Source organism: Mauremys mutica, chromosome 1, assembly GCF_020497125.1.
Source record: "Mauremys mutica isolate MM-2020 ecotype Southern chromosome 1, ASM2049712v1, whole genome shotgun sequence".
NCBI classification, from domain to species: Eukaryota; Metazoa; Chordata; order Testudines; family Geoemydidae; genus Mauremys; species Mauremys mutica.
The window spans coordinates 91,576,815-91,600,336 of NC_059072.1; the positions used below are offsets into that span (position 1 = coordinate 91,576,815).

At 48.3% G+C, this 23,522-nt stretch overlaps 1 protein-coding gene across 1 annotated transcript; it reads left to right on the forward strand.

Moving 5' to 3' along the window:
- Positions 1-4,792: 4,792 nt before the first annotated feature.
- TNFRSF13C (TNF receptor superfamily member 13C) lies at positions 4,793-20,832 on the forward strand. The gene is made up of 4 exons (XM_045000960.1): positions 4,793-6,385; positions 7,903-8,190; positions 8,796-8,990; positions 20,447-20,832. The coding sequence occupies exons 2-4, from the start codon at positions 8,067-8,069 to the stop codon at positions 20,767-20,769; spliced, it is 642 nt and encodes a 213-aa protein (XP_044856895.1). The 5' UTR covers positions 4,793-6,385; positions 7,903-8,066; the 3' UTR covers positions 20,770-20,832.
- Positions 20,833-23,522: the final 2,690 nt, after the last annotated feature.

Genomic DNA, 23,522 nt, shown 5'->3' on the forward strand with positions numbered 1-23,522 from the left:
TCGACATTGTCATAACAAGCACAGCTGTGTGAGGAAGCTAATCTTTGTTCTCACTTTTCAAACCTATTTTGCTTTTTCAGGTACAAGTCTTTTATCATATATGTGCTTTTAAAGGGTATATTAATGTTTCAATTTCAATTCAAATTTCCAACCGACAACTAAACGACAATTTTTTCCAACTAGAAAATTTTCCAGACCACTAGATCTAGTTGGAAAATGACTAAAGGTTGGGGGGAGGGAGTAGGGAAATCTCTGCTTTAAAGTATTATCAGACTAAATAAGCAATTAATCAGTCACCCTCAAAAAGGAGCCTAGAATTCTTTCCAGAGGCCTGAGAATCATGGTTATCTGGTCCTGTCTGTGTCCTTGTGACTGTCTGTCCCAAACCAGGGTAGGGGGAGGTGCCCCTTACAGAACCCTTGAGAGGAGGTAAGAAGGTGTTAGACAACCATGCAAACCAGCACAGAGTATGTGCAGTGGGGAACAATCCCCACCCAAACCATCAGGGGAATGAGAGGAGCGGGGAAGGGGCCAAACCGAAAGATGTGCTGGAAAGTGGCCAGATGTTTGCACCCTCATCACAGCATCTCTGACCTACCCCACCACCCCTGCAGCTAGGCAATGCATTGGGCTAAATGATGACAACCACAGATTGCTGTATGTTAAAAATTTCAGGCTAAAGTCTGTCAACCTCCTTGACTTTGTTGGGGCTTAGGCTTCACCTGAGAGCAGAATTTGGGCTTTTGTTTTAATAGCCAACATTCCATATGAAAACCGAAATTCTCTTGAGCTGCCAGAAAGAACCAAAGACTTCCTCAGTTGTAGACTGCAAAGAGGGACTGGCCTCCCTGCTCTGTATGGAACGGAAAGTGGGATTAGGGAGGTAAGACCTTCTTGCCCCTACCTGCTTGACAGAGAGGCACACCCAGGTATAGAATCAAAAGAGTGTACTTTCACTTGGCATCCCTTCTTTTTACTTGCTTAGTCCTTGTTCTGTCTTGAGCCATTACAATCCCTAAGGCTTAGAAATCGATGGAGCGATGCTGATTGACACCCACTGAAGGATCTGGCCCTTGTGTGCTGTAGGAAGGGGATATCTTTTTTAAAGCATCTCTGGGTAATTGAATGGAGTTCACCCAGTAGGGCAGAACATTTTTTGTGGGAAGGAGGAATTTTCCATCTCCCTGTCTCTCTTCTCTTTCTCCTCACTGTCTCCTCCATTTCTCTTTTCCTCACCTAATTTCTCTACCTTATTGCTTTCCTGACAACTGAATAAGCTCTCCATGCTAACCACTAAGGCCATGTACCATGATGCTGGACAAAAGAGAACTGACAGACATTTGAAATAGTGGCCAAACACAGGGCCAGCTTCACCCAGTGTAAATCCTAAGTGACTCCAAGTGAAGCCAATGGAATTATTCCAGACTCCCACCAGCGTGATTGTAATCAGAGTCTGGCCCCCAAGTGTTTCAGATCATTCGTGTTAGGGGAATGTTACAAAGTCTGCTCCTAGCTCCTACTGGGTAACCCCACCAAAGTTAACAACAGTCGAGGGTGCTCAGCACTTTACAAGGGAAGACCCTAGCTAAGCTTGGCCCAAGTCTAAGCTAGACTTGGCCACAGGGTCCAAGATGAGACCATGTATCGACCCAAGAGTTGTGCTGGATTTCTGTCTATTCATGATCCAGGCCATCCCATGGTACTAGGAGCCAAAGACGCCTTTGCATGTATCATTAAGCAGAGAGATGGTACAACCAACTAAATCAAATTGAACCTAGTGTTCCTGGTCTCCCATCAAAAGAAGAGGGAAAGGTTAAACTTTCAGCTGAAGTCTTCCAAAATGCAGCAACTAGTTCCTTGCCCACAGAGAGACAGCGGCAGTGCCAATTTCAGCCAGTACTAGAGGTGATCACTCATATTTGAGGATGTTTGTTTGTTTATTTATCAATCAGCGAAAACGGGTGTTTAAGTGAACCGATACACACACACGCACTCTGAAATATCACAGTCGCTGCTGAAGCTCTTGGGGTTGACTTGGGCTGTAATCTGATCCCTGGCAGCCTGTAGTTGAATTCAAATTCAAAATATTTTATTGGCACAACAAGCTCGATGGGTATTGCCAAGTGGTAGGAAATAAAAGGGTCAGAACCCTCCAGGTCTGCGTTGGTGGGAGATAAAATACTATGAGCATTTGTCCAGCTAGGTCTATAGGGAGGGGGGTGTCCCTGTGTGTTTGTCGTAACTGTCCATTCCTGATTTGCTGTCAGGTTGCAGTATACCATGATGTGCCACGCTAACAAAGAGAGTGAATCAGTTAACATAACAACCGCAGCGACTCATTGCCAGCTGATTTTGGAAGACATTTAGTGTATGTCAGCATTCACAGGTTCATCTTACCGTTAGTCCTATTTAGTTGCTACTCTGACTTTACAGCTGTCACGGAAGCACTGATTTGTCATTCTATCACCGGCACAGGCCCCCGGTCAGCAAGGTGGCTAACTTTAAGCATGTGAGGAGTCCCCAAGTCTCCGATGGGACTGCTCCCATGCTTGAAGAGAAGCATGTGCTGAAGTGCTTTGCTGAATGGTGGCCATACTGTGCTTGTGCTGCAGATACGCTAATGGAGGGGGATGAGGAGAGATGTAATGCACAGAGCTGAGTGAATAACTGCAGCAAATAATTTGTCTGGCCAATGTAGCCTCTTTTTCTGTTTGGGAATTGTCCGCACACACCTTACTGTTCTCTCCGATTTACTCATTATTCAAAAATATTCACCAAAGCATTCCTGTGAATAATCCTCGGTCTGCAGATCTTCCGGGAACAGTTTGTTACAAGTGATTAGTATGCAAAATTCAAAGGGGGTTAGTTAGTTTTGATTTGACTCCTAGGTGACGTAGAGTTGTTTCTGTTCCCTGATTTGGGGCCTTCTCCAAAGCCCATTGAGTCAATGGAAAGACTCCTGCTGACGACCACAGCCTTTGAGTCAGACTATTGATGAGGCCTGTCGCTCATTACAAAAGTTGCACAGATGTAACTAGATTGTTTTAAAAGTGATCTCATTCCACTGGGGCAAATCCTTAATGTGAATGCACCCAAATGGACTTAAGCCTCACTTAAATCTGTGCTTTAAACGGGGGGTTGAACCCTACTAGAAGTGCACTTAAGTGAGGTTTAAACTGGTTAAATAATAGTTTTAAGTGAAGTTTAATCCAGTTTAAGTGCATCTACATTAGGAACTTGCCCCACTTGACCTCAGTCACTTTTAAATCAATTTAGTTACACCAGTGAAACTTTTCTAATCTGGACAAACCCATAGAATCAGGTTTCCTGTGCAAATAGTCATGTAGACAAGCTCAGTGTTAACTTTTAATGGCTATTCTCTGACATGTAGAGGCCCTAGCCTGGAAACGTGCAGATGAGTCACTTTACCCACCCATTGGTATAACTGGAACTACTTGTGTGAGTCAACTTACTTGTATGTGTAAGTGTTTGCAGGATCAGGTCCTTAATTCACTGTTTTCATGATTATTTCCACCAGTAGAGTCCTTCGCTAAGGTATTTGTGGGGACCAGACACAATGGGGTGCAAACTCAGCCAATGCAGATTCAATTTTTGATGCATTCAAGTGAATGTTAGTGGAAGTTATTTTGAGGGATTTTCCCAGCTCCAGAACTAAGCTATACTTTTAATTGCTGTTTTTATACTTCTGCTGTTTTATTTCTTTAATAAAAACTACTTGGTTAACTAGATTCCTAAGCTCCTGGGGCTTCCATCTCTTCACAAACAAGATGAGAAATGTGAATTTCCTTAGCTAGTGAGTCAACTTTGTGCTATTTAATTATTCATGTGAGTTATTATCGATATCTGCCTGTCATATAGCACTTTTAGACGCAAACCTTTCACAGCCATTAACCACTCGCTGAGCCAGGTTTAACTCATGCTGATCCAAATGGATCAATTGTTTGTTGAGAGTAAAGAGACAGAGACCGATGCATGAGACAAAGGGGAAAGGTCTGTACTGTGGACCCCTGGTTCACCTGGGTAAGTCGTTAGTCATATGAGTAAAGTTCCATGGAAGACAATGGGGCTTTTCAATGAGTGAGTGAACTTCAGTGGGAACCCAGAGCTCACTATCTGCCCACAGAAGAGATGCAGACAATAGGGCTTAGGGCAGGGTGGTAAGAGAAATCAGAGAGAGACTGAAAGTGACAGAACAGGACTTAAAAAGATGAGCGAGAGAAAGAAATTGGGTAGAGTGACAGAAGAGGGTAGAATTATTGCTCATTAACAACGTGCATTCAGGCAGCGGCAGCTTTCAACACAGTATGATGTCAGCGTACTTTGCAAACATTAATGCATCAAGCTTCACATCCTGTGCTGTTGGCTAAGGATTAGCGTCTCCATTTTTTGTCTGGTTTTTGTTAAGAGGCCCAAATGGGAGCTGTTGAGTGCTGAGCTGTATTGAAAATCCAGCCCTAGCTGTTAAAATATGGACTTAACTGCCTTTATTTAGACCCCCCCCATTTGAAAATTTGGCCATGAGTGAGTTGCCCAAGATCATGTACTTAGTTCATGGGTGAAATAAGAACAGGACCTAAGAATCCTGCCTTATACCCTAAGTAAAGGGGCAACAAGACAGAAGAGAGAAGAAAGAGTGAGAGGTGGAAAGAAGAAAGAAAAAAGGGGAGGGGTAAGATGGTCAGAGGGAGATAGTGTGGGGGAGGGGAGAGAGAGGAGAGATGGAAATGGGAGACTAGGGTCATTGAGATGACTGGAGTAGAGAGAACACAAAAGAACTGGGTGGGGGGAAGTAAAGCAGGCCAATGGGAAATAAAGAGAGTGAATGTCCGTCTTGGAAAAAGACAATAGCAGGTGAAATTAATGTGAGCAAAGAAGCTGGGAAACCATTTGCCTGGTGACACACATTTCCAGAGAAAGATTTTTTGAGGAGCATTGTAGCTGATCATTATATGGGTGTAAGCAGCCCACTGATCTGACTCATCACACCACCCCAAGTCAGTGGGTGCCACAGGAGCCCAATAATGAAGGATGTCTGCAGAGGTGGAATCGCACTGGGCATGAGCATTGTCATGATTCCTGCATCCAGCACACTCAGCAGAGAGCTGGAAACAGGACTGGAATGAGTGTATGTGTATATATAGAGACACTGAGACTGTACCAGAGTATTTTGTGAAAGCTTTTCAGGCTCAATGTTTTGCAAACAGCATTTTACAGCAACTGGATTACTGCTGTTGGCTACAGAGATGTTTATTAAAGAGGCCTAGCAGAGGTTAATCACCTGTCAGTTGAAGCCTTCATATCAATGGGATATGTGCCCTGGCTCTTTGAAATGCTGTGGCATACTCTCAGCTGAAGTTTCAGGCCTGGACATCTTGTCTCTATGTGTAATGAGGGCATAACACACAGAGTGCCACATGGTCTTTTTTTCCTAGTCCCAGTCACCTGCTCTGGGTAAATTACCAAAAAAAAAAAAAAGGAATATCCTTGTCACACGCAGAAGTGCGTCTCACTCTTGGGGCTACTAACATACATTAGTGAAGCAGAGAGCATTCGGGGGAGGGGTTTTTTTTTCACTCCGCTCTCTGCTGCAATGCTAAAGCACATTCCATAGGAGCTGGATTTGACAGGGGCTTCGGCTTTGGAAAGAATTTTTACTGACCTAATAGGATCAACTCTTGCAATTTTGTCACAAGTCACATGATGTTTGGTGGTTTTGCTAAAGCTGAGTTCCTGAAGTTAAGTGATTACAAGATAATCCCAGTTTTCACTGAAAGACAAAAGTACATTTCTAGCCCTCATGATTGTGGCTAAAAGCTTGAAAACATAATCCAAGTGAAATTGGAAGACTCAAAAGCCAGAAGGCAAAGAAAAAGAACACATTATATATTATTGTTAAGATGATCTCACAGTTTTGTGGAGTGTCACTCATGATTTTTGAATGCTCAAGATTGACAATATTTGGGGATGAGTTGAAAAATGCCTGTTTTGTTTTTGTTTTTTAATATCTCAACACTGTAAACATGTGTACAGCATGATTTATTTTCAAACCATCCGTATAGATTTTGTAAGAGTTCTCTTTCCATTCATCCAACCTGTTCCTTCATGAGTGCTGCCTCATGGAGAGAGTATTCCCACAATGCTTTCTGCTGTTTGAAAGGTACTTGCGCTCAGCTTTCTTGTTTGCAGCAGTCCAGCAGGAATACATGTGAAGCGGTGAGAAGTGACAAGAGGGGAACGATGAGAAGATTTTCACAACCAAGCAATCTGCTGTAGGACAGGAGGAATCAGACAAGAATCGCGAACAGATATCCTGGGTCCCTGTGAGGAGTTTCATCTGGTTCCTTTCCAACTGAACCAAACCAAAGTGTGTATTTGGAGAAGAAATGTTCTCTTTCCTATTAATTATGTTGCTTTATTTAGAGTGATATGAGGGAATAAGTGGATGAAACTGATCAAAGGGAAAGCTAGAGTGGATTTCATGAAATATTTAAGATCTATTCAACTACAAGAGTCCCCCAAAGAAAGTGGAGAAATCCCATCCTTGGGGTAATTTAAAACAGGACTGGACAAAACAACGAAGAATATACTGTAGGGAAGAAGCAAGGGAGGGTTAGGGGGTAGGAGAAAAGATGGGACATCACTGGTTTCTGTCATCTCCAGGGTCTAGGATTCACCAAATAACAACTGGAATAACAGCTCTTGCTGTGAAACAAACATCCATCCTGCAGTTGCTTTGGTTGCAGAAGAAGGGAAGAGCTGTTGATGCAACAAAAGAGTTAATGTGTTAAGTGCATGAACCAAAGCACACTTAAGGCAGTAGGAGTCTTTCCATTAATTTCACTGGGCTTTGGACCAGACATGGGTTCCTCTATGACATAGGTCACAAGTGACATGAGTTTTGAGGGTCTTAGTCTCATTCTAGCCAGCAGCTATTTACATCACAAATCCAGTTTGGCATGATTGGCTATTGCTGCTCAAGAGAAGTCAGGAACTGGAAGAGCAGAGGGTGCTGCAGGTTAGGATTCAGGTGCATTGGCAGAGCTGTGTAGAGAAGACCAAGACAGGAATAGTAGGGGAAGCTGCAAGTTCAAAATAACAGACATGGAGGTGCTCTAATTCCATGGAGAAAAGTGCAGTAGAAATGCATAGGCAGATTAGCTGCAAAAAAGAAGCAAAATAAAGAATTTGTTTAACATGAGCAAATACAACACACGTGATGTTGAGTATTATTCCACCATGTTCAGACATATCTGCAGCTCAGAACTATGGAGGGGAGGGGGTGTTCGTTAAGCGCAGGCCCATGTGGAGAGTTCTAGTTTTACTGATACTTGTGCTCAGAAGTGGAGTCATAAACCCAGGAACTACAGCTCTGATCCCCAAATGCTCTCTCTCGCACCGTAATGAGGCGAAAACAAGCCCTGGGTTGGAAAGAGAATCCTTTCAAAGCGAGATAAAGAAGGGTGAATAGCAGAAACTGAGAGGGCCGCAAAGCAGGGCATAAGTGAGGCCTCCAAACCAAAACCAAATTGGTGGTAAGAGAGATGAGATGTAGTGAGTGAAAAGGGAAGTGAAAACACAAGAGGGATGGGACTAGCGGGCAGTGACCGAGAAAGAGTTTGAGTTGTGGCTTTCACTTGCTTGGATTCCTTCTACAAGTAATGCTCCTCCCTGGAGGAGAGACTGGATGATCAACTAGTGGTTGGCTCTGGTGTGGCAGGAGGCAGGTTATTGGACTAGTCAGCTCTGGTGTGGTGGCTCCTATGGGCTATGGAGCTGTTAGGTGGGCAGGTTGGGGGAGGGAGATGGGCTGAGGAGGGTGTTGCGTGGGCAGGCTTGGCTGACGCCTTCAGCACATTTCCTCTCCTCCTCCCCCTGATATAGGGCCACCTGGGGGAAGTGCAGAGAGCTGGAGCCCCCGAGGGACAGACACAGCTTGACAGACTGTATCTCCCTCGGACACAGGCCTCAGGGCTCTGTGAATTCATACTTGGGCAGCATTCGTCTAAGTTTCCGGGCAATAAAGGATTTTTGAATCTGACTTGGACATGGCGCGGGGAAGCTTAGACAGACACCAGGACACTGCCTGCTTTCTTCCCCAGTGCTTCGACCCCTTGATCAAGAGATGTGTGAGGTGCGCAGACCTGCCTGGACACTCCGAGGAGGACACAAGTAAGAGAAGAGCGGCAGCCTCTGGGTTGCCTAGGTGGGGATCAGGCACCCATTGGGGATCAGCCCCTTCTTGGAGGGAAAGATTCCAGGGACTGCAGGAATGAGAGAGAGAGAACGTGGAGACAGGTTCAGGAAGGTAGGGGAGCTTCATCCCAAGCGGTGTGGGGAAAAGAAAAATGGAGGAATGGGACAGTCACCGGCAGCCAGGGAAGGGGAGGAGGGAGAGACAGAAAGGTGAATATGACCCCAACAGCTAGGGAGAGAGAGAGATCTCAACCCAACCCAGAGATGGAAAAGACAGGCAATATGAAAGATGCCCAATCCACATTATGTGTGAAATAAGAATCCTTTAGGAGAGAGAAGGTGAGAGACTGGGACTATTACTTCCCTGTGTAAGGGAGGCAGAATGGGTAGATGTTGGGAATTACAATTGTGAAGGGAGTTTGCTCCACATTTGATGAAAATGTTGGGATTATTCATTGTGTTTTAACTCCCCAGCCCCTGAGCTCAAAGCTGGGACCACCCAAGGTACCGTGGGCGGGATTGCTGTCCTCAAGTCTGCACAGTATGTCCCCTCGGGCTGACCACTGCCCATCTTGCTTTAGTTCCCTCCACAGCATGTCACACCAGCGTAGCCCCCACTTCAACCCAAGCACCAGCACCGGGCCCAGGTTTGATATTTGGGATCCCTGCTTTAGTGGGGCTAGTTCTGGTCCTGGCTGCACTCTGTGGATTGCTGACCTGCAAAGTGAGGAGGAGGCGGCAGAGGAAGAGGAGGAGCCCTGATGAAAAGCCCAAGGGTAGGTGTCTTTATTTCATAGATTTTAAGGGCAGAAGGGATCATTGGATCATCTAGTCTGACCTCCAGTATAACACAAGCCAGAGAATTTCATCCAGTGACCACATCATTTGGATAGACATTCAGACTCAGTGATGGAGAATTTACCACATCCCTTGATAATCTGTTCCAATTACCCATCCCTTAAAATGTTGTGCCTCATTTCCAGTTTGGACTCTACTGACTTCAACTTCTAGCCACTGGCTCTGCTTATGCCTTTGCCTGCTAGATTAAAGAGCCCTCTAGCATCAGATACCTTCTTCCTCTGTAGGCACTTTCGGCCGTGATTAAATCACCTCTTAACCTTCTCTTCCATAAACTAAATAGAATGAGTTCCTTTAGTCTTTGTAAGGCAACGAGGCCTCCCTGGGCTCCGAGTGAGATGAGACAGGCCAAAATACTGTCCCAGCTCTTCTCCAGAGGCCCCACTAAGTTCTGCAGAAGCTCTCAAGAAAAAAAAAATTAAGAGTGAAATTTTCCAAGTGGCCTCATCTCAGCTCCATTTGTGCACTTGAAGCTTTATGGACACAAACTCCTCCCCACCACACACTCTTATTTTGAGCATATCCATCTGTACGCACAGATAGATGCTTGCAGAGGTTGGTACAAATGAGTACAATGCACAAAATACATTTTCTTGCAGGCTAAAGAGCACAACCATTTGGGGAAAAGTTCTGCAGTAATGCAGTAGGGCTCTATTGGAATTATTCTAAACCCTGCATCACTGAACAGAGAATGAAATCCTTTCTAGAGGCTTTTTTTTAACCTGCTTTATAGAATGTTGCTGCAGAGCTATAATGCTCTATTAGATTTTATAAGTTGGTTCGTAAAACTATAGGGAAGTTACCAGTTTCTGTTCCATTCTGTGGAGTTTTCCCCGAAACTAGAAATACACACCCAATTGTTCATGCTTGCAAAGTTGTGCTTTTAATCCCAAAATAATAATTAAATAGCAAAACAGTTCATTAACACAGGTGGTGGCCTGATGATAGCTCATGCCATTCCAGAACATAGAGTTCAACAAAACTCAAACTTCTGGAAACCACAAAATATAGAGTTCAGGTAAATACCCACACCACCTTAATTCTGTCCCCTGGGAGCTGGCAATAGCCACTGGGAATTATCTGCATGCAGAGGCGGATTTACCTTGAAACAGAGGGTGCCCTGGCATGGGCCCCCTAATGACAGGGGGTCCCAGGGACGGGCAGCTGCAGGGGCAAAAGCTTGGTCATGCTGGCTCCTGGGGCTCCTGCTGCAGGCTCCCACCCACCGACAGCCAAGCTCCCTCCTCCCCCACCTCCTTTCCTGAGCATGCCACGTTCCCGCCCCTCCCTGCGCTTCCCCCGCTGCCAGACAGCTGTTTGCCGGTGCTCAGGTCACTCCAGGAGGGAGGGGGAGGAGTGGGGCTGCAGCACGCTATGGGGAGGAAGCGGAGAAGGGGTGGGGGTGGGGCCTTGGGGAAGGGGGTAGAATCAGGTCAGGGAGGAGCAAAGATGGTGCCTCCTGCACTCCTCCTACACATACCCCCCAACCCCCTGCTGTGAGCCACTCAGGGCAGGGGGCTGGGAGCACTCCCATGACCCCAGCCCACACCCCCAGCCTTGACTCCTGCACCCCCCCACATCTCCTCCCCACCCTGAGCACCAAACAGGAGCTCCTGCAGCACCCCACACACATTCCCACCTGTACCCCTCGCACCAAATAGGTGCTGCCCCAGGAAGTGCTCCAACCTCCTGCCTCAACCCTGAGCCCCCTCCTGCATCCTAACTCCTGGCCAGACCCTGCACCCCAACCCCCAGCCCACTCCTGCACCCTAACTCCCTCCCAGAGCCTGCACCCCCAGCCCTGACTCCTGCACCCCCTCACACTCCCCCAGCCACCTGCCCTCCCTGACTCCTGAATCCCCCTTACACACTTGCAGCCCTGACTCCTGCACCCTCTCACACACCTCCAACCCCCTGCCCACCCTGATTCCTGCACCCCCCCACATCCCCACCTGCACCCCTCGCACCAAATGGGAGCTGCCCCAGGTAAGCGCTCCACACCCCAACCCCTGTCCCAGCCATGAGCCCCCTCCTGCATCCTAACTCCTGGCCAGACCCTGCATCCCAACCCCCAGCCTACTCCTGCACCCTAACTTCCTCCCAGACCCTGCACCCCCAGCCCTGCACCCCCTCTCGCACCATAAGTCCTGGCCAGACCCCGCACCCCAACGCTTTTTTACATTTTTTTTATAAAGTGCTCTTATTCAAAGTGGTTTATAATAGTTAACTAATGGGACAAACAATATTTAGAAAGATCATTAAGGGGTCCACCGAGACCCTCAGCGATTTTCAAGTGGTCTGTAGAAAAATAAGTTAGACTACAAAAACAATCAAGGTATCTCACTTTATTTTCATTTACTTCCTATTACTTATAGGAGGAGGATGAAGAAAAAAGAATGAAAAATGGAGGCGGGGGAGTATGGGGGGGAAGATAAGACAGAATATTCTTTTTTTTGGCTGGGTCCCAAGGAGAGGCCTCAAAAATGAAGCTGAGCACAGGGCCCCACTAACTCTAAATCCACCACTGTCTACATGCGCTCCAGCTGCATTCACTGTGCTAGTCAGAGCCGTATTGAATGGTAGAGGGATACGTTGGAGCAGCTTGAAGGAGCTGTGATTGTGATACGAGGAGGTCTGGGTCTGAGTCCCCCAGTGTGTGATCAAAGGAAGAGGTGCACGTGTGTACTTTGAGGGTCCTGTCAGCATCATTTCAGCACAGAATTGCATCGGTCAGTAGCAGGACACTGGGCTCTTCTTGCCGTGGGTATCATGGGTAGTGAGGTGGGATGTGAGAGCTGTTGGTGGATTTAATGATTGGTAAGGGAAAGCACAGGTTTGGTGGTTTCCTGTGTGCAGGTGTGAAGGGGTTGTAGAAGGGCATGGAGTGGTTATTACATTTTTCAAGTATGGTATTAGGTCAGGGGAGGAAGCTCCGTGTTGGAACATAGGGCAGATGCAGGTAGCACCTGTCCAGTACAGTAAAAAGACACAGCGCAAATGTGTGTGTTATGGTTATATTGGGGCATCACTCAAAGAGGGCGAAGATAAGGTTGTTTGGGTGTTTACCTGAACTCTAGTTCCTGGTTTTCTCAAGTCTGAGTTTTGCTGAACTCAGCATGCTGGAAGGGCATGAGCTATCACTGGCCAACCTGCACTCTGGGGCAATGTATTTTCCCCATTTAATTTCCTAGATTTTTAAACAGAAAGAGAAATGTTTGTTGGTAGGAGTTAGTGGCCATTTAGACAGGTGTTCTCACCTAGGTTTGCAGTTGATATGCTACTGTGGCAAGGTAATAATTAAAAGACCCAGCTTTTATATTGTGCAATTCATCAGTAGCTCTCAGAGAACTTTACATCATTATCCCCATTCTACAGATGGGAAACTGATTTGCCAGGGTCACTCAGCAGGCCAGTGGCAGAGCTAGGAACAGTCTAAATACAGTGATGTTTCCACTAGGCCAGTGGTTCTCAACCTTTCTGGGCTCAGGACCCATTTGTAAATGTTTATGTCCTGTTGCGATCCAGTAAAAAGTCAGGGGGTGGAAGCCCTGGGTGGTCTTGGTTGGGTCCTGGCCCCCTGGTGGGTGGTAGCTCCTGTACTGTGGCTGGCTGGACTTGGCTCTCCACTCCCGGCATTGCAACCTCCAGGGTGGCATCACTGCTCAGGTTTGGCTCCGCCCCCCTGACTGGACCAAATTGGTGAATGGAGTTCTGACCTGGCTCATGGGGTTGCAGTGAGACTCACTCAAATTTGGCCTATCGAGGCTCCCATCATCATGACATCTGGGCCAAACCTGAGTGGCACTGGGACCCCGGAGGTTGTAGTGCCTGGAGCAGGGAGGTGAGCCCAGCCAGCCCTGTGGGACAGGAGCCACAGGAGCTGCCATGCAACCAACCCTTTGAAACATTCCCAATTTTGGAAAATCCTGCACTAGGCCACCTGGTTGCTATGCAGTTCCTCGGTGCTTCTTCCCCCTCGCATATTGTGTTCCAGTGGAATGAGGATAGCCTTTGCAATGTGTAGTTGCTAACAGTGCTGGTGAGAGAAATCTCATCCACGGTCTATGTCCCAAAACCTTGACAGTTTTACTACGTTTGCTACAGTAACTAAGTGTGGGAGAGAAGACTAGTGTGTGTCTCCTTCTTCGCCCCCAAACCTAGGGGTTGCCAGGCATCCGGTTTTTGACTGGAACACCCAGTCGAAAAGGGACCTTGGCAGTTCCGATCAGCACTGCTGACCGGGCCATTAAAAGTGCAGTCGGCAGTGCAGTGGGGCTAAGGCAGGCTCCTTGTCTGCTCTGCTTCTGCACAGTTCCCGGAAACAACTGGCATGTCCCTGCGGCCCCGAAGCACAGGGGCGATCAGGGAAGATCCACACGCTGCCCCTGCCCCGAGCACCAGCTCTGCAGTTCCCATTGGCTGGGAACTGTGTCCAATGGGAGCTGTGGAGGTGGTGCCTGTGGGTGGGGCAGTGCGCATTGCACAGAGCTGCTTAGCCGTGCCTCTGCCTAGGGGCTGGACATGGCAGCTGCTTTGGGGAGCACTGCAGAGCCAGGGCAGGCAGAGAGCCCGCCTTACCCCCGCTGTGCCGCTGACTGGGATCCGCCTGAGGTAAGCACCACCCGGCCAGAGCCCGCACCCCGAACCTCCTGCCCCAGGTTGGAACCGCCCCCCCCCCGCACCCTAACTCCCTCCCAGACCCCGCACCCCCACTCTCCCCCATCCCACATAGGGATGATGTATATCTTAGCTAATTGTGTTCCGGATTTCAGATGTTTAAATCTGTTACCCTTCATCCCTCCCAGCCCAGCTCATGTGGAGAGACAGGTAAAGGGGCCCAGACACCCCACCAGGCTCAGGGTCCCCAGATCCCAGGACACACAGCAGGTAGGGAGTGGAGCAGGGCTCCCTCCGATCCCAGCACACATACAGAAGGGAAGCCCCCTTCCCCCAACTTCCTCCACTACTCCCGATTGCTCCTGTCTTCTCCCCTCGCCCATCACACATTCCCATTTATCCTCCTCCCCATAATATCTCACTGCAGACCCAAACCCCTCTGCCACTTATCACGACCTACTCTTCCACCCCTCCCCTCCCAGGGGGTATTTGCATTTATAATTTATTTGCTTTTCAAATATAGCTTCATCATCTCCTGAATATTCTGCTGCTCTCAGATTACATTTCTCAAAAAACATAACAAAATTTGAGAGACAGCTTTTCCCCAAATGTTTACAGTTCAGTCTCAGATTTCTGTCCAGGGTAGGTTTCAAACTTCAAAGTTGCAAGCTCAGAGAGTTGTCAAGTAGTCCATTCATCTTACTGAGATGTTCTCAGATGAAAGAGAATACTCAATGGGAACGAATACAGCCTGAAACAATAATTCAGAGACACGTGAACTGCTCCATGGCAGTAGGTGTTCCCTTCGTCCCGCCAGGACTTTCTGATGTGCATCAAGCAGTGTGGTTTTGGTACATGCTCCAAGTATGACTGTTCTAAGCTCCCCACATCCTGATTCACATAGGGGAGGGGGTAGGAAGAGGGGCTCAGACCCTCTAGCAGAACCCCTCCCCCCCAGCACCTGGCACACATGGGGAGTTAGCTCACCAAAGATAGGCAGCCCCCCACCAACTCCCCTGATCCTGGCACACAGAGACGCAGGGCTCAGATACCACGGCGGGGGCGGGGGGGCAGGGAGCACCAGATCCCAGCTCACATGGGGGTAAGGAGAGGGGCTGAAACTCCCTCCCCTCCCACATCAAGGCACACACACACAAAGTAAGGAAGAATGTGGGGCTGACAGGAGCCCCTGCCCCTATGCTCCCCCAATCCCTATGCTGCTTACCCCCATGTCCTCTTTCCAAGATCCCGCCCCCAAGCCCTTACCTCCCCTATCACTCATCCCCCTTCCCTCAATGCAGCTCCCAAACCCTCTCACCCCATTCACTGCGCTCCTCCACCCCCGAACATGCCCCTCCCCTGCCAGCAAGCATTCACATTCCCCTGAAATAAAAGAAAACCCAGACAGATTTTAGCAATTTGCCTCCCAACTTTTCCCAGATTTCTGCCCAAGGTTGGACTAATCTGACATGGGCTGGGTGGAGTGTCTGAAGAGCATTGTGTTAGCTCGAAAACTCATCTCCCTCACCAACAGAAGTTGGTCCAAAGATATTACCTCATCCACCTTGTCTCTCTAATGGGCTGGGAGGGTCACCTTCAAAGATTTACTGCTTATCTCTTTGACTATCATGGGAAAGTTTGAAGGCTATCAAACCTGAGAACCCAACTCCTCTGTCTGTGCATGCTCAGTGTAATCTATTATGCTCAAGAACAAACACAGGAAGCTTGGGACAAGTCTAACAGGAAAAGCAAAAAGTTTTTCAGACAACATTTTAATTTGACTTCCCTCAAAGGGTAATGGGTGCCACTCGCTCCGTTGGGGTAACCCAAGCACAGGAGACCCTGGTGGGATGATAGGAGCCCTGGTTGGAGCTCTAGCCATGAGAAAAAAGTTGCCAGAATCTTTCAACTTTAAGATAAGCTGTTTTTCTGAGGCTGCATCTTGGGAACCTCTTGCTCAAATGGCTGTGAATTTGGATCACTAACAGAGTGTTGTGCCCCCAGGAGGCACACCAGATTTCAAGGCAATCATAACCATGTAGATTTTAGAGCACTTAGAAGAGTTGAGCTTTACACAGAAAGCTGGTCTTAACCTCAAGTATAGCAGAGCTGCTGGGCTTCCCTCCCTTCCCTACTAGCCACAAAAGGGCCATGCTCCCTAATCAAAAGTCAGGCAGGGCCACTATTGGGTTGGGTGTGGCCATATCTCTTTTCCCTTGGGAGCTTATGCCTCTGTGCTGACTCAACCCCACACTCTCTTCTCAGAAACTGTCATGCATAATTTCATGTCTCTCTGAGCACGTCAGAGGCTTCCGGGGAGGGGGTAAGATATGCTGTTTTCCTGTTCTCTTCACCCTTCTGCTTCTAAGTTTCTGTGCAGCAGGGGTGGGGGGAAGGAGGGGAAAATTCCCCGTGAATGTCACAGATAAGCCATCCCTGCATACTGATGCTGGCTCCATGACTGTGCTCCTCTCAGTATCAGCAGCAGCTAGGGTGAGAGATCATCAGGGGCCTTTCAGCTCCCAGGCAGAACACTTAGTTAATTAATTAGAGTGAAGTTTGCTGCAATAAGTCACAAACATTAAAATACTAAGAATGCTATAGGTGAAAGAATCTATCCATGAAAGAGTTTGGAAGTGACAAGATAAGGTAGCAAGTATGAGGCATGGACTAGTCTTATAGTTTAAACCAGGGATCGGCAACCTTTGGCCCGCGGCCTGTCAGGATAAGCCCCCTGGCGGGCCAGGCCAGTTTGTTTATCTGCCGCGTCCACAGGTTTGGCCAATCGCGGCTCCCACTGGCTGCGATTCACCATCCCAGGTCAATGGGGGCTGCGGGAAGCAGCACGGGCTGAGGGATGTGCTGGCCGTAGCTTCCCACCACCCCCGTTGGCCTGGGATGGCGAATCGCAGCCAGTGGGAGCCGCGATCGGCCAAACCTGCGGACGCGGCAGATAAACAAACCGGCCTGGCCTGCCAGTGTAAGCACCCTGGCAGGCCGTGTGCCAAAGGTTGCCGATCCCTAGTTTAAACATTCTCAAATGAGACTCCATACATCAGAAATTCCCTTAGCCCTGATCCCAAAGCCTGACTGCCACAAACACAATGCTTCAGTATGCAATCTAGAAAGAAAGCTTCAAAAGACTTAAAATAGCAACAGGTGCATATGTTTAAGTGTGTAAACGAGGGGGCCAGAGACATGAGAGGCTAAAAAGGGTCATTTTTAAATTAATTATAACTTCAGTATCATTTCATTAAATGACTTGAAATGTGAGGGGGCCGGGGGGACACCCCCACCATCCTAACAGCAATCAGAAAAAGTGCTGGTGAAAATCTTTTTATTTTCCTAAACTAACGTGGGGTGAAGATTGGGCTTGTAATGGAACTGAAACAGGGTCAGCTGCACTCCCTCATGGGCAGAGGCCATTCTGCAGCACCATGCTGCTGTTCCCCCTGCTTCAGTGACATCTTAAACACCACACACCTAGACCAAAGAGAACTTAAAATATTCCCCTCCTGGTATTCAGTTTGTTTATATGGAATATGGGAGTTGGGTGAGAAGCTATTTCAGCATATTTATGACTTATTAAAAGACAAATTTTAAGTAGAACTGTATCCTAAACTGCATTATGGTATTGTACCCATACATTGCATTTCAATAGGAGATTCAACTTCCTTTATGGGAACAGAACAGACTCCTGAAACTCTTACCACAAAAGTGGTCCATACTCATGCAAATAGTCCCATTGTCTTCAGTGGGATGGATCAAATGATTTTCAGGATTAGGTTCCAAATTTGTAAATTGTTCTGGATGAAACTGACAATGCCTGAGCTGTCAAATCAGAAGGAGCTTCATTCAAATAAAGGTGGGCAGATGTATCATAAGTCTTAGCTCCGTTGCTAAGATGAGGAACATATTTTCAGCAAAGTTCTTGGCAGGTTTCTGAGGCAGCTGGTTTAAAGCCATCAGTGTCCGGCATCATAATCTTCACTTATAGTTCTCTCACCCACAAAGCTGGAAAATGGGGCATCTGTTTTCTTTGTTTTGCTGCTCCAGTTCCAGTTAACAAAATGCATGTTAGACTAGTTTGGCTGCAAAGAAGAATTCTATGTACACTAGGGACAACACCTGATCCCCATCAGGCTGCAGAACTGGGCTGACATCAGAATCCAAACATCCTCTGGTCAGTGCAAGCAGAGGCAGTCCTCTAATGATTTGGACTTGATGTGATGCAGTATGAATGTCATGGATAATTCAGACCAAGGGGGAGAAACAGAATAAAAACACTGTTTAAACACCTTCCGTTCCCCCCCCCCCACACACCCCTTCCCTCTTGAGGACTCCTGACCAATGTAGCAGCACAATACATATGCTAACAAACTTAAACAAAGCTCCTTGAAGGAGCAGAGCGCAGCCACCCCCCTCCAGAGGGGAAGGGGCTAGCTCCAAGTCTTTCCGGTACCCCATACCTGCTAAACATTTCTTGCCAGTACTGTGTACACCCTACTTGCACTCCTGCGCTGAGACCTTAACTACAGAGGCAGCTGCCTCTCCATCACCTGTAGATGGGAGGGGTTTGTGCATGAGAGAGGCTTGCCAGCTAGAGAAATGAACACTGAAGGGGTGGTGGCAGCTGCATGGGAGGCATTGGCAGCTCTCTTACAGTATGTCTACACTGCAATTAAAAACCCATGGCTGGCCCGTGCCAGCTGACTCGGGCTCAGGCTAAGAGGCTGTTTAATTGTAGCTTAGCAGGAGCTCTGGGACCCTCCCACCGCACTGGGTCCTAGAGCCCAGGCGCCTGCCAGAGCCCAGATGTCCAAACCACAATTGAATAGTCTCTGTGCCCCAGTCAGCTGGCATGGGCCAGCCATGAGTTTTTAATTATAGTGTAGACATGCCTGGGAGGGCTTGTTAGTATGAGTGTCCACACTCAGGCTACCTTAAACTGGTTCAGGTGAGGCGGTTTGGCAGATGACAGCTCCCTCAGCTGGGCAAGTTCCTTAGTGTGTTGGCTGATGGTCCCCTTTTACACACCCCCAGCCATGCCTCCTTCATCCAAAACCCCCATAGTAGGAGAGGGTCGCACATAGCTTTCATAGGCCAAGCTTATTTCACCCACCATCCCTCCATTCCCCCCACAAGCTCCCAGTGGGCCACCTTCCCATCCTCCTCTATTTCAGGAACTCCCTGCAACTCCCCCTAATCTCTCCCCACTAGGGGCTCTGTGTGCCCTCATGCTAGCATCCTCCAGTCTTCCCCCATCCACCAGGGATTCTGTGTGCCCCCATGACCCCTTTTCCCTCCTGCCAAAGAAGGGTCCCCCATTCTCTCTACCATGCCAGGGGTTCTGTTCCCCCCACTTTCCCCTCCCCTCACAGCAAGGTCCCATGCCAGGGGCTCTGTGTGTCTTCCCTCTCTTCTCCTGCCACAAAGCACCTGTCTTCCCTTCCCCGCCCATTGTAAGGGAGGGTTGGACAGCCGGTGCCCTCTCTCCCTCAGCTGGAGCAGGCTTTGAGGAGGCAGGACTTTAGGAAGGATTAAGGGATGAAGAAAGCCTTCTTCTCTCTCCTCTCCCTCTGGCTTCCCCTGCTGGCTGCCTGTCCACCCCACTGGGAGAGCAATTATTCCTCTTCTGTATTCAGGGTGTCAAGATGTGAAACGCTGATGGGAGGGTGAGCAGGGGTATTGTCATGCTGCAAAATGGTATTGGGTGCTACCCACAGGTGTCAGATGCTCCAAGTGTTCCCCATTGTCCCTCTATAGATGGTTCTGATCATCCCCAGAATCAACAGAGGTCTGGCCATTGAGGCCAGGAACATTCCCCTAAATGCTGGCCTGGATCAGAGGTGGTGTTCAAAAGTTATTGTGTTACAGATAAACAAACCAAGAAATGCTGTTGAGTGTAAGGCCTTGCAATCTCAGCCAACTACCCTTCCCCAGAAATGTCCTCCACCCACTTTACCCCATTCTCCTCTCACCCCCAAAAGACACCCTCCTTGCTCTGCAGAGCCTCACCCAGCAATCCAGAGACTCCAATCTCTGTCCCCGCATAGTGCCCCATGGTGTCCCCTCCCCTCCGACGTGCTCCTCTCGTCCTGCAGTGATGCCCCAGAGGTTTGCAGCCAGCAGAAGAAGCAGAGCTAGTAGCTAGGGCCGGGGCTTTCGCTACACTAGAGAAGGCAGCATTGCAGTCTATTGTTCCACCGCTCCCAGAGCTCCAGCTGTGTCAGTGTGATGCATGCGTCCAATTCAGGCTAGCCCAGATCTTACCCCCACAACAGCTGGGGGTAAGTTACCTCAAGTGCTGCCTCCTGAGCAATCGTCTGACTCTCTTTTGAGCATGGCTGCGAGGTGTTCTTCCGCAGGTTGGGAGGGAAACTGTCAGTGTAACCTGGCTAATGCAGACATGGTCTCTGGAAGGCGGGAAAGGCAGAATTCCTCCTTGTCACACCTCTCCCACATGTCACTGGGAGCACAAGAATAGTTTGGCAGCTGGGGTGAAGGTTGAGGGCCTTGTCCCGAGGGTGGGGAGGGGATCTGACAGCTGAATGGTTGTTGGAGCTGCCTGCTGACAATAAAGGGAGTGCCCTCTGGTGACATCCACTGGCCCTTTACCCCCCTCCTTCACTGGAGCACCCCCACCTCCATCTTGCATGTGCTCCTGCAGGATGATGTCATGAAGGGTAGCTCAGCCAGGAGCTATACAACCCACCCTGGCTTGTGCATTATTAATCAGGTTTTTTTCCCCTTGTAGAAAACCTGGACTGTGTCATTTCCTGTGAAAGCCAGGCCTGTAAGGGACCGAAACTGCCAGAAGATGATCTCGTACTGGCCACATGCCCACATGTGAATGGCGCCCTGAAGCATGCTGGGCCAGCAGGAAGAGGAGATTTCTCAAAGAGGAAGCCAGTCTTCCAAGGTGGGACAGGAAGTGATGTCATTGAGCTCTCTGGTCTCTCTGCCAGAAACGAAGAACGTGACCATGGCTTTCCACTGCCAGCAACAGAGCTGGGGGCCACTGTCCTGGTGACCACAAAGACCATTCAGAATAACTGCCTCACTGAGGAGAGACCATGACAGCAGGCAAAATAGGGCTGGCTCTAGCCGGTTGCCCACTGAAAGTGACAAAAATCCCTTCATTTGGGTGGAGACTTTTACCAGCCTCCTATGCCTTTTGCCTTTTATATTTCCCCTTTCAAACATGGTGGTTAAAGCCAGGAAGTCCCAGTTACTCCCCTAACCAGTGGAGGATACCTGAGTCAATTGTATTGTCCCTGGTCCGTGAGCTCTGTAGCTGGAGAAGCTAGATGAGAGATGGCACGTGAGGAAAAGTGATTGTTCAGAGCCAACATACCAACTGCATGATTGCTGCACCGCCAGGCACTGGCGAACTAGCGTCCATATTTAAAGGGGATGGGGTGTGTTGTGTGGGTGCGGAGAGGGAGTCCTAGGGAGAGTGGGAAGGGTAAAAAGGAAGAATAGAGTGAAAGTTTAAATGGAAGGTGGGGTTTCTGTAGGCCCTGATCCTGCACAACTGAAATCAATGGGGGTTTTGCCATTGGCGTCAATGGGAGCGGGGTTGGGTCCTTAGCACTGGTACAATGCTATGTTCTGTGGGGCCCTGTGCAAAATAACATAGGCCGGGCCCCATCCAGCTTCCATTCAACTTACAATCAAGTCCTCCAAGCATCAGAGGGCCCATAACATACACACACAGACACCTCCTTCCTGTGACCACTTCACACTGTGGCAACCCCCCTGCCAAGGCTCTGCAGCTCTGCGAATCCCCTTGCAGAGTCTGGGAAGCTAGGAGGTGGAGTTGAAATGCATCTTCCCAAGCAGAGAATGAGGGAAGGAAATCTCTGCAGTGACCAACTGGACCTGGAATCAGCCAGGACCATGGACAGAGAATTGGGGCTATCACTGTGGCAGGCACTTTGGATATGTGTGCACGTCCCATTGGCCACCACGGCTTCAGTTCATGTTTCTTCAGGAAATACTACATGTATCATGACAACAGGAATTATAATAATAGATATTTTTAGCATGATGGGAGGGTGAGGGGAATATTTAGCTATAACTGATATTTCTGTAAGGATTTGTCTACATGGGGAAATTGACCAGCATAGCTATTCCGAATAACTCCTTATGTGGACACTCTGTTCTGAAATAAAAGTGACTTTAATCCAGAATAGTTGCTAGAGAGAATTGAAGAAGCTGTTACAGGGAACAAAAGCCTGAATTCCTTGCTGCAACTGGTGTCTCGGACTTTCTCACAGCAATCCTGACAGGGTAAGAGAGTAAAGCGCTTTAACTAAAATACATCACCACCTGGCTGGTGGTGTAAAGGTTAGTGCTTAATATGGCTATGCAGGTGACCTGGATTCAAGTCCCAGTCTCTCATTCCCTTCTGGCTGGGAGTGCTGCAGAAACTGGGCTAAGTGCTCAGCAGCTTCTTCATGGGAAGCCCACATTCGATTGCCTGTCTATGGTGGTGCGTAGGGTAGGTGTAGCTACAGGCCACAGTGCAAGGCAGGCTGCAGCCACAATAGTCACTGTGGCGTGTAGATACAAACCACAGTGAAAGGCTCTGGCAGTGGATTGCTGCCGGAGTCTTTCCTCACTGCCAGAGCTTTGCACTATGGCAGTGGAAGGCTCTGGCAGTGGATAGGTAATGGGACACTACACAGCAGCATAGGCGTGAGAGGCACTGCTTGGGCATGTGAGGGGATGTGTAGGGTACATTCCCTTGTGTTCAGATGTGTGGGGCGCTGCACTCTACTCACCTGAGCCGTGCCTCACTGTCAACACCGCTGCTTAAACCTGTACTAGCAGGGTATACAGTGTCTCTACAGGCCACCCTAAATGTAGACATACCTTCAGCATCTCACTGTCTCAGTCTGGAAAGGCTGTAGAAGCATTGGCACCCAGGCAATCCTCATGTCACGTAACCGTGGTTACTGTAGCCCTTGCAGGGGTGGCAGTGACTACCTCTGAAGGGAAGACCCCCTCATCATGAAACAGGGGTGCTTAATCTTTGTGTCCCAAGACCTCCAGTTGCTGCCATTCAAAACAGCTCCTCCTCAGATGCTATCCCAAAGTCCTTTGCACCACTTTCTATAATGTTTTCAAGGGAAGCACTGTTGACGTTAACCAAATGATTTATGGGGCATTCCTCACATTTGGTCCTGAGTGACAGAGCAAATCTGCTTCACTGGAAAACTGGACAGAGAAAGGAGGCAGGATTGCAAACGTATCTTCTCCCTCCCATTTCCTCTCTGCCTGTGACTGCCAGGTTGAGAATCGCTGATGTAGACACGGGACCATCTCTAAAAGGAAAGAAGTTAAAAAAAATCCTAAGACGTGGAAGTGGAAAAGGCCTAGTCATAGATTCCAAGAGCAGAAGGGACCTTTGTGATCATCTAGTCTGACTTCCTGTATTACACAGGCCATAGAACTTCCCCAAAATAATTCCTAGAGCAGATCTTTTAGAAAAACATCCAGTCTTGATTTAAAAATTGTCAGTGATGGAGAATCCACCACAGCCCTTGGTAATTGTTCCAATGATTAATTTCTCTGTTAAAAAATTATGCCTATTTCTAGTGTGAATTTGTCTAGCTTCAACATCCAGCCATTGGATTGTGCTATACCTTTCTCTGCCAGATGGAAGAGCCCATTATTAAATATTTGTTCCTCATGTGGGTAATTATAGACTGCAATCAAGTCATCCTCTAACCTCTTTGGTAAGCTAAATAGATTGAGCTCCTTGAGTCTATCACTATAAGGCAGGTTTTCTAATCCTCTAATCATTCTCGTGCCTCTTCTCTGAA

What these genes read in the sequence shown, in the direction of transcription:
- TNFRSF13C (XM_045000960.1), top strand. Translation starts at nt 8,067, where the DNA reads ATGGCGCGGGGAAGCTTAGACAGACACCAGGACACTGCCTGCTTTCTT. An exon ending in ACACTCCGAGGAGGACACAA is followed by an intron (nt 8,191 to 8,795) that starts GTAAGAGAAGAG and finishes ATCTTGCTTTAG; the next exon opens with TTCCCTCCACAGCATGTCAC. An exon ending in CCCTGATGAAAAGCCCAAGG is followed by an intron (nt 8,991 to 20,446) that starts GTAGGTGTCTTT and finishes TTCCCCTTGTAG; the next exon opens with AAAACCTGGACTGTGTCATT.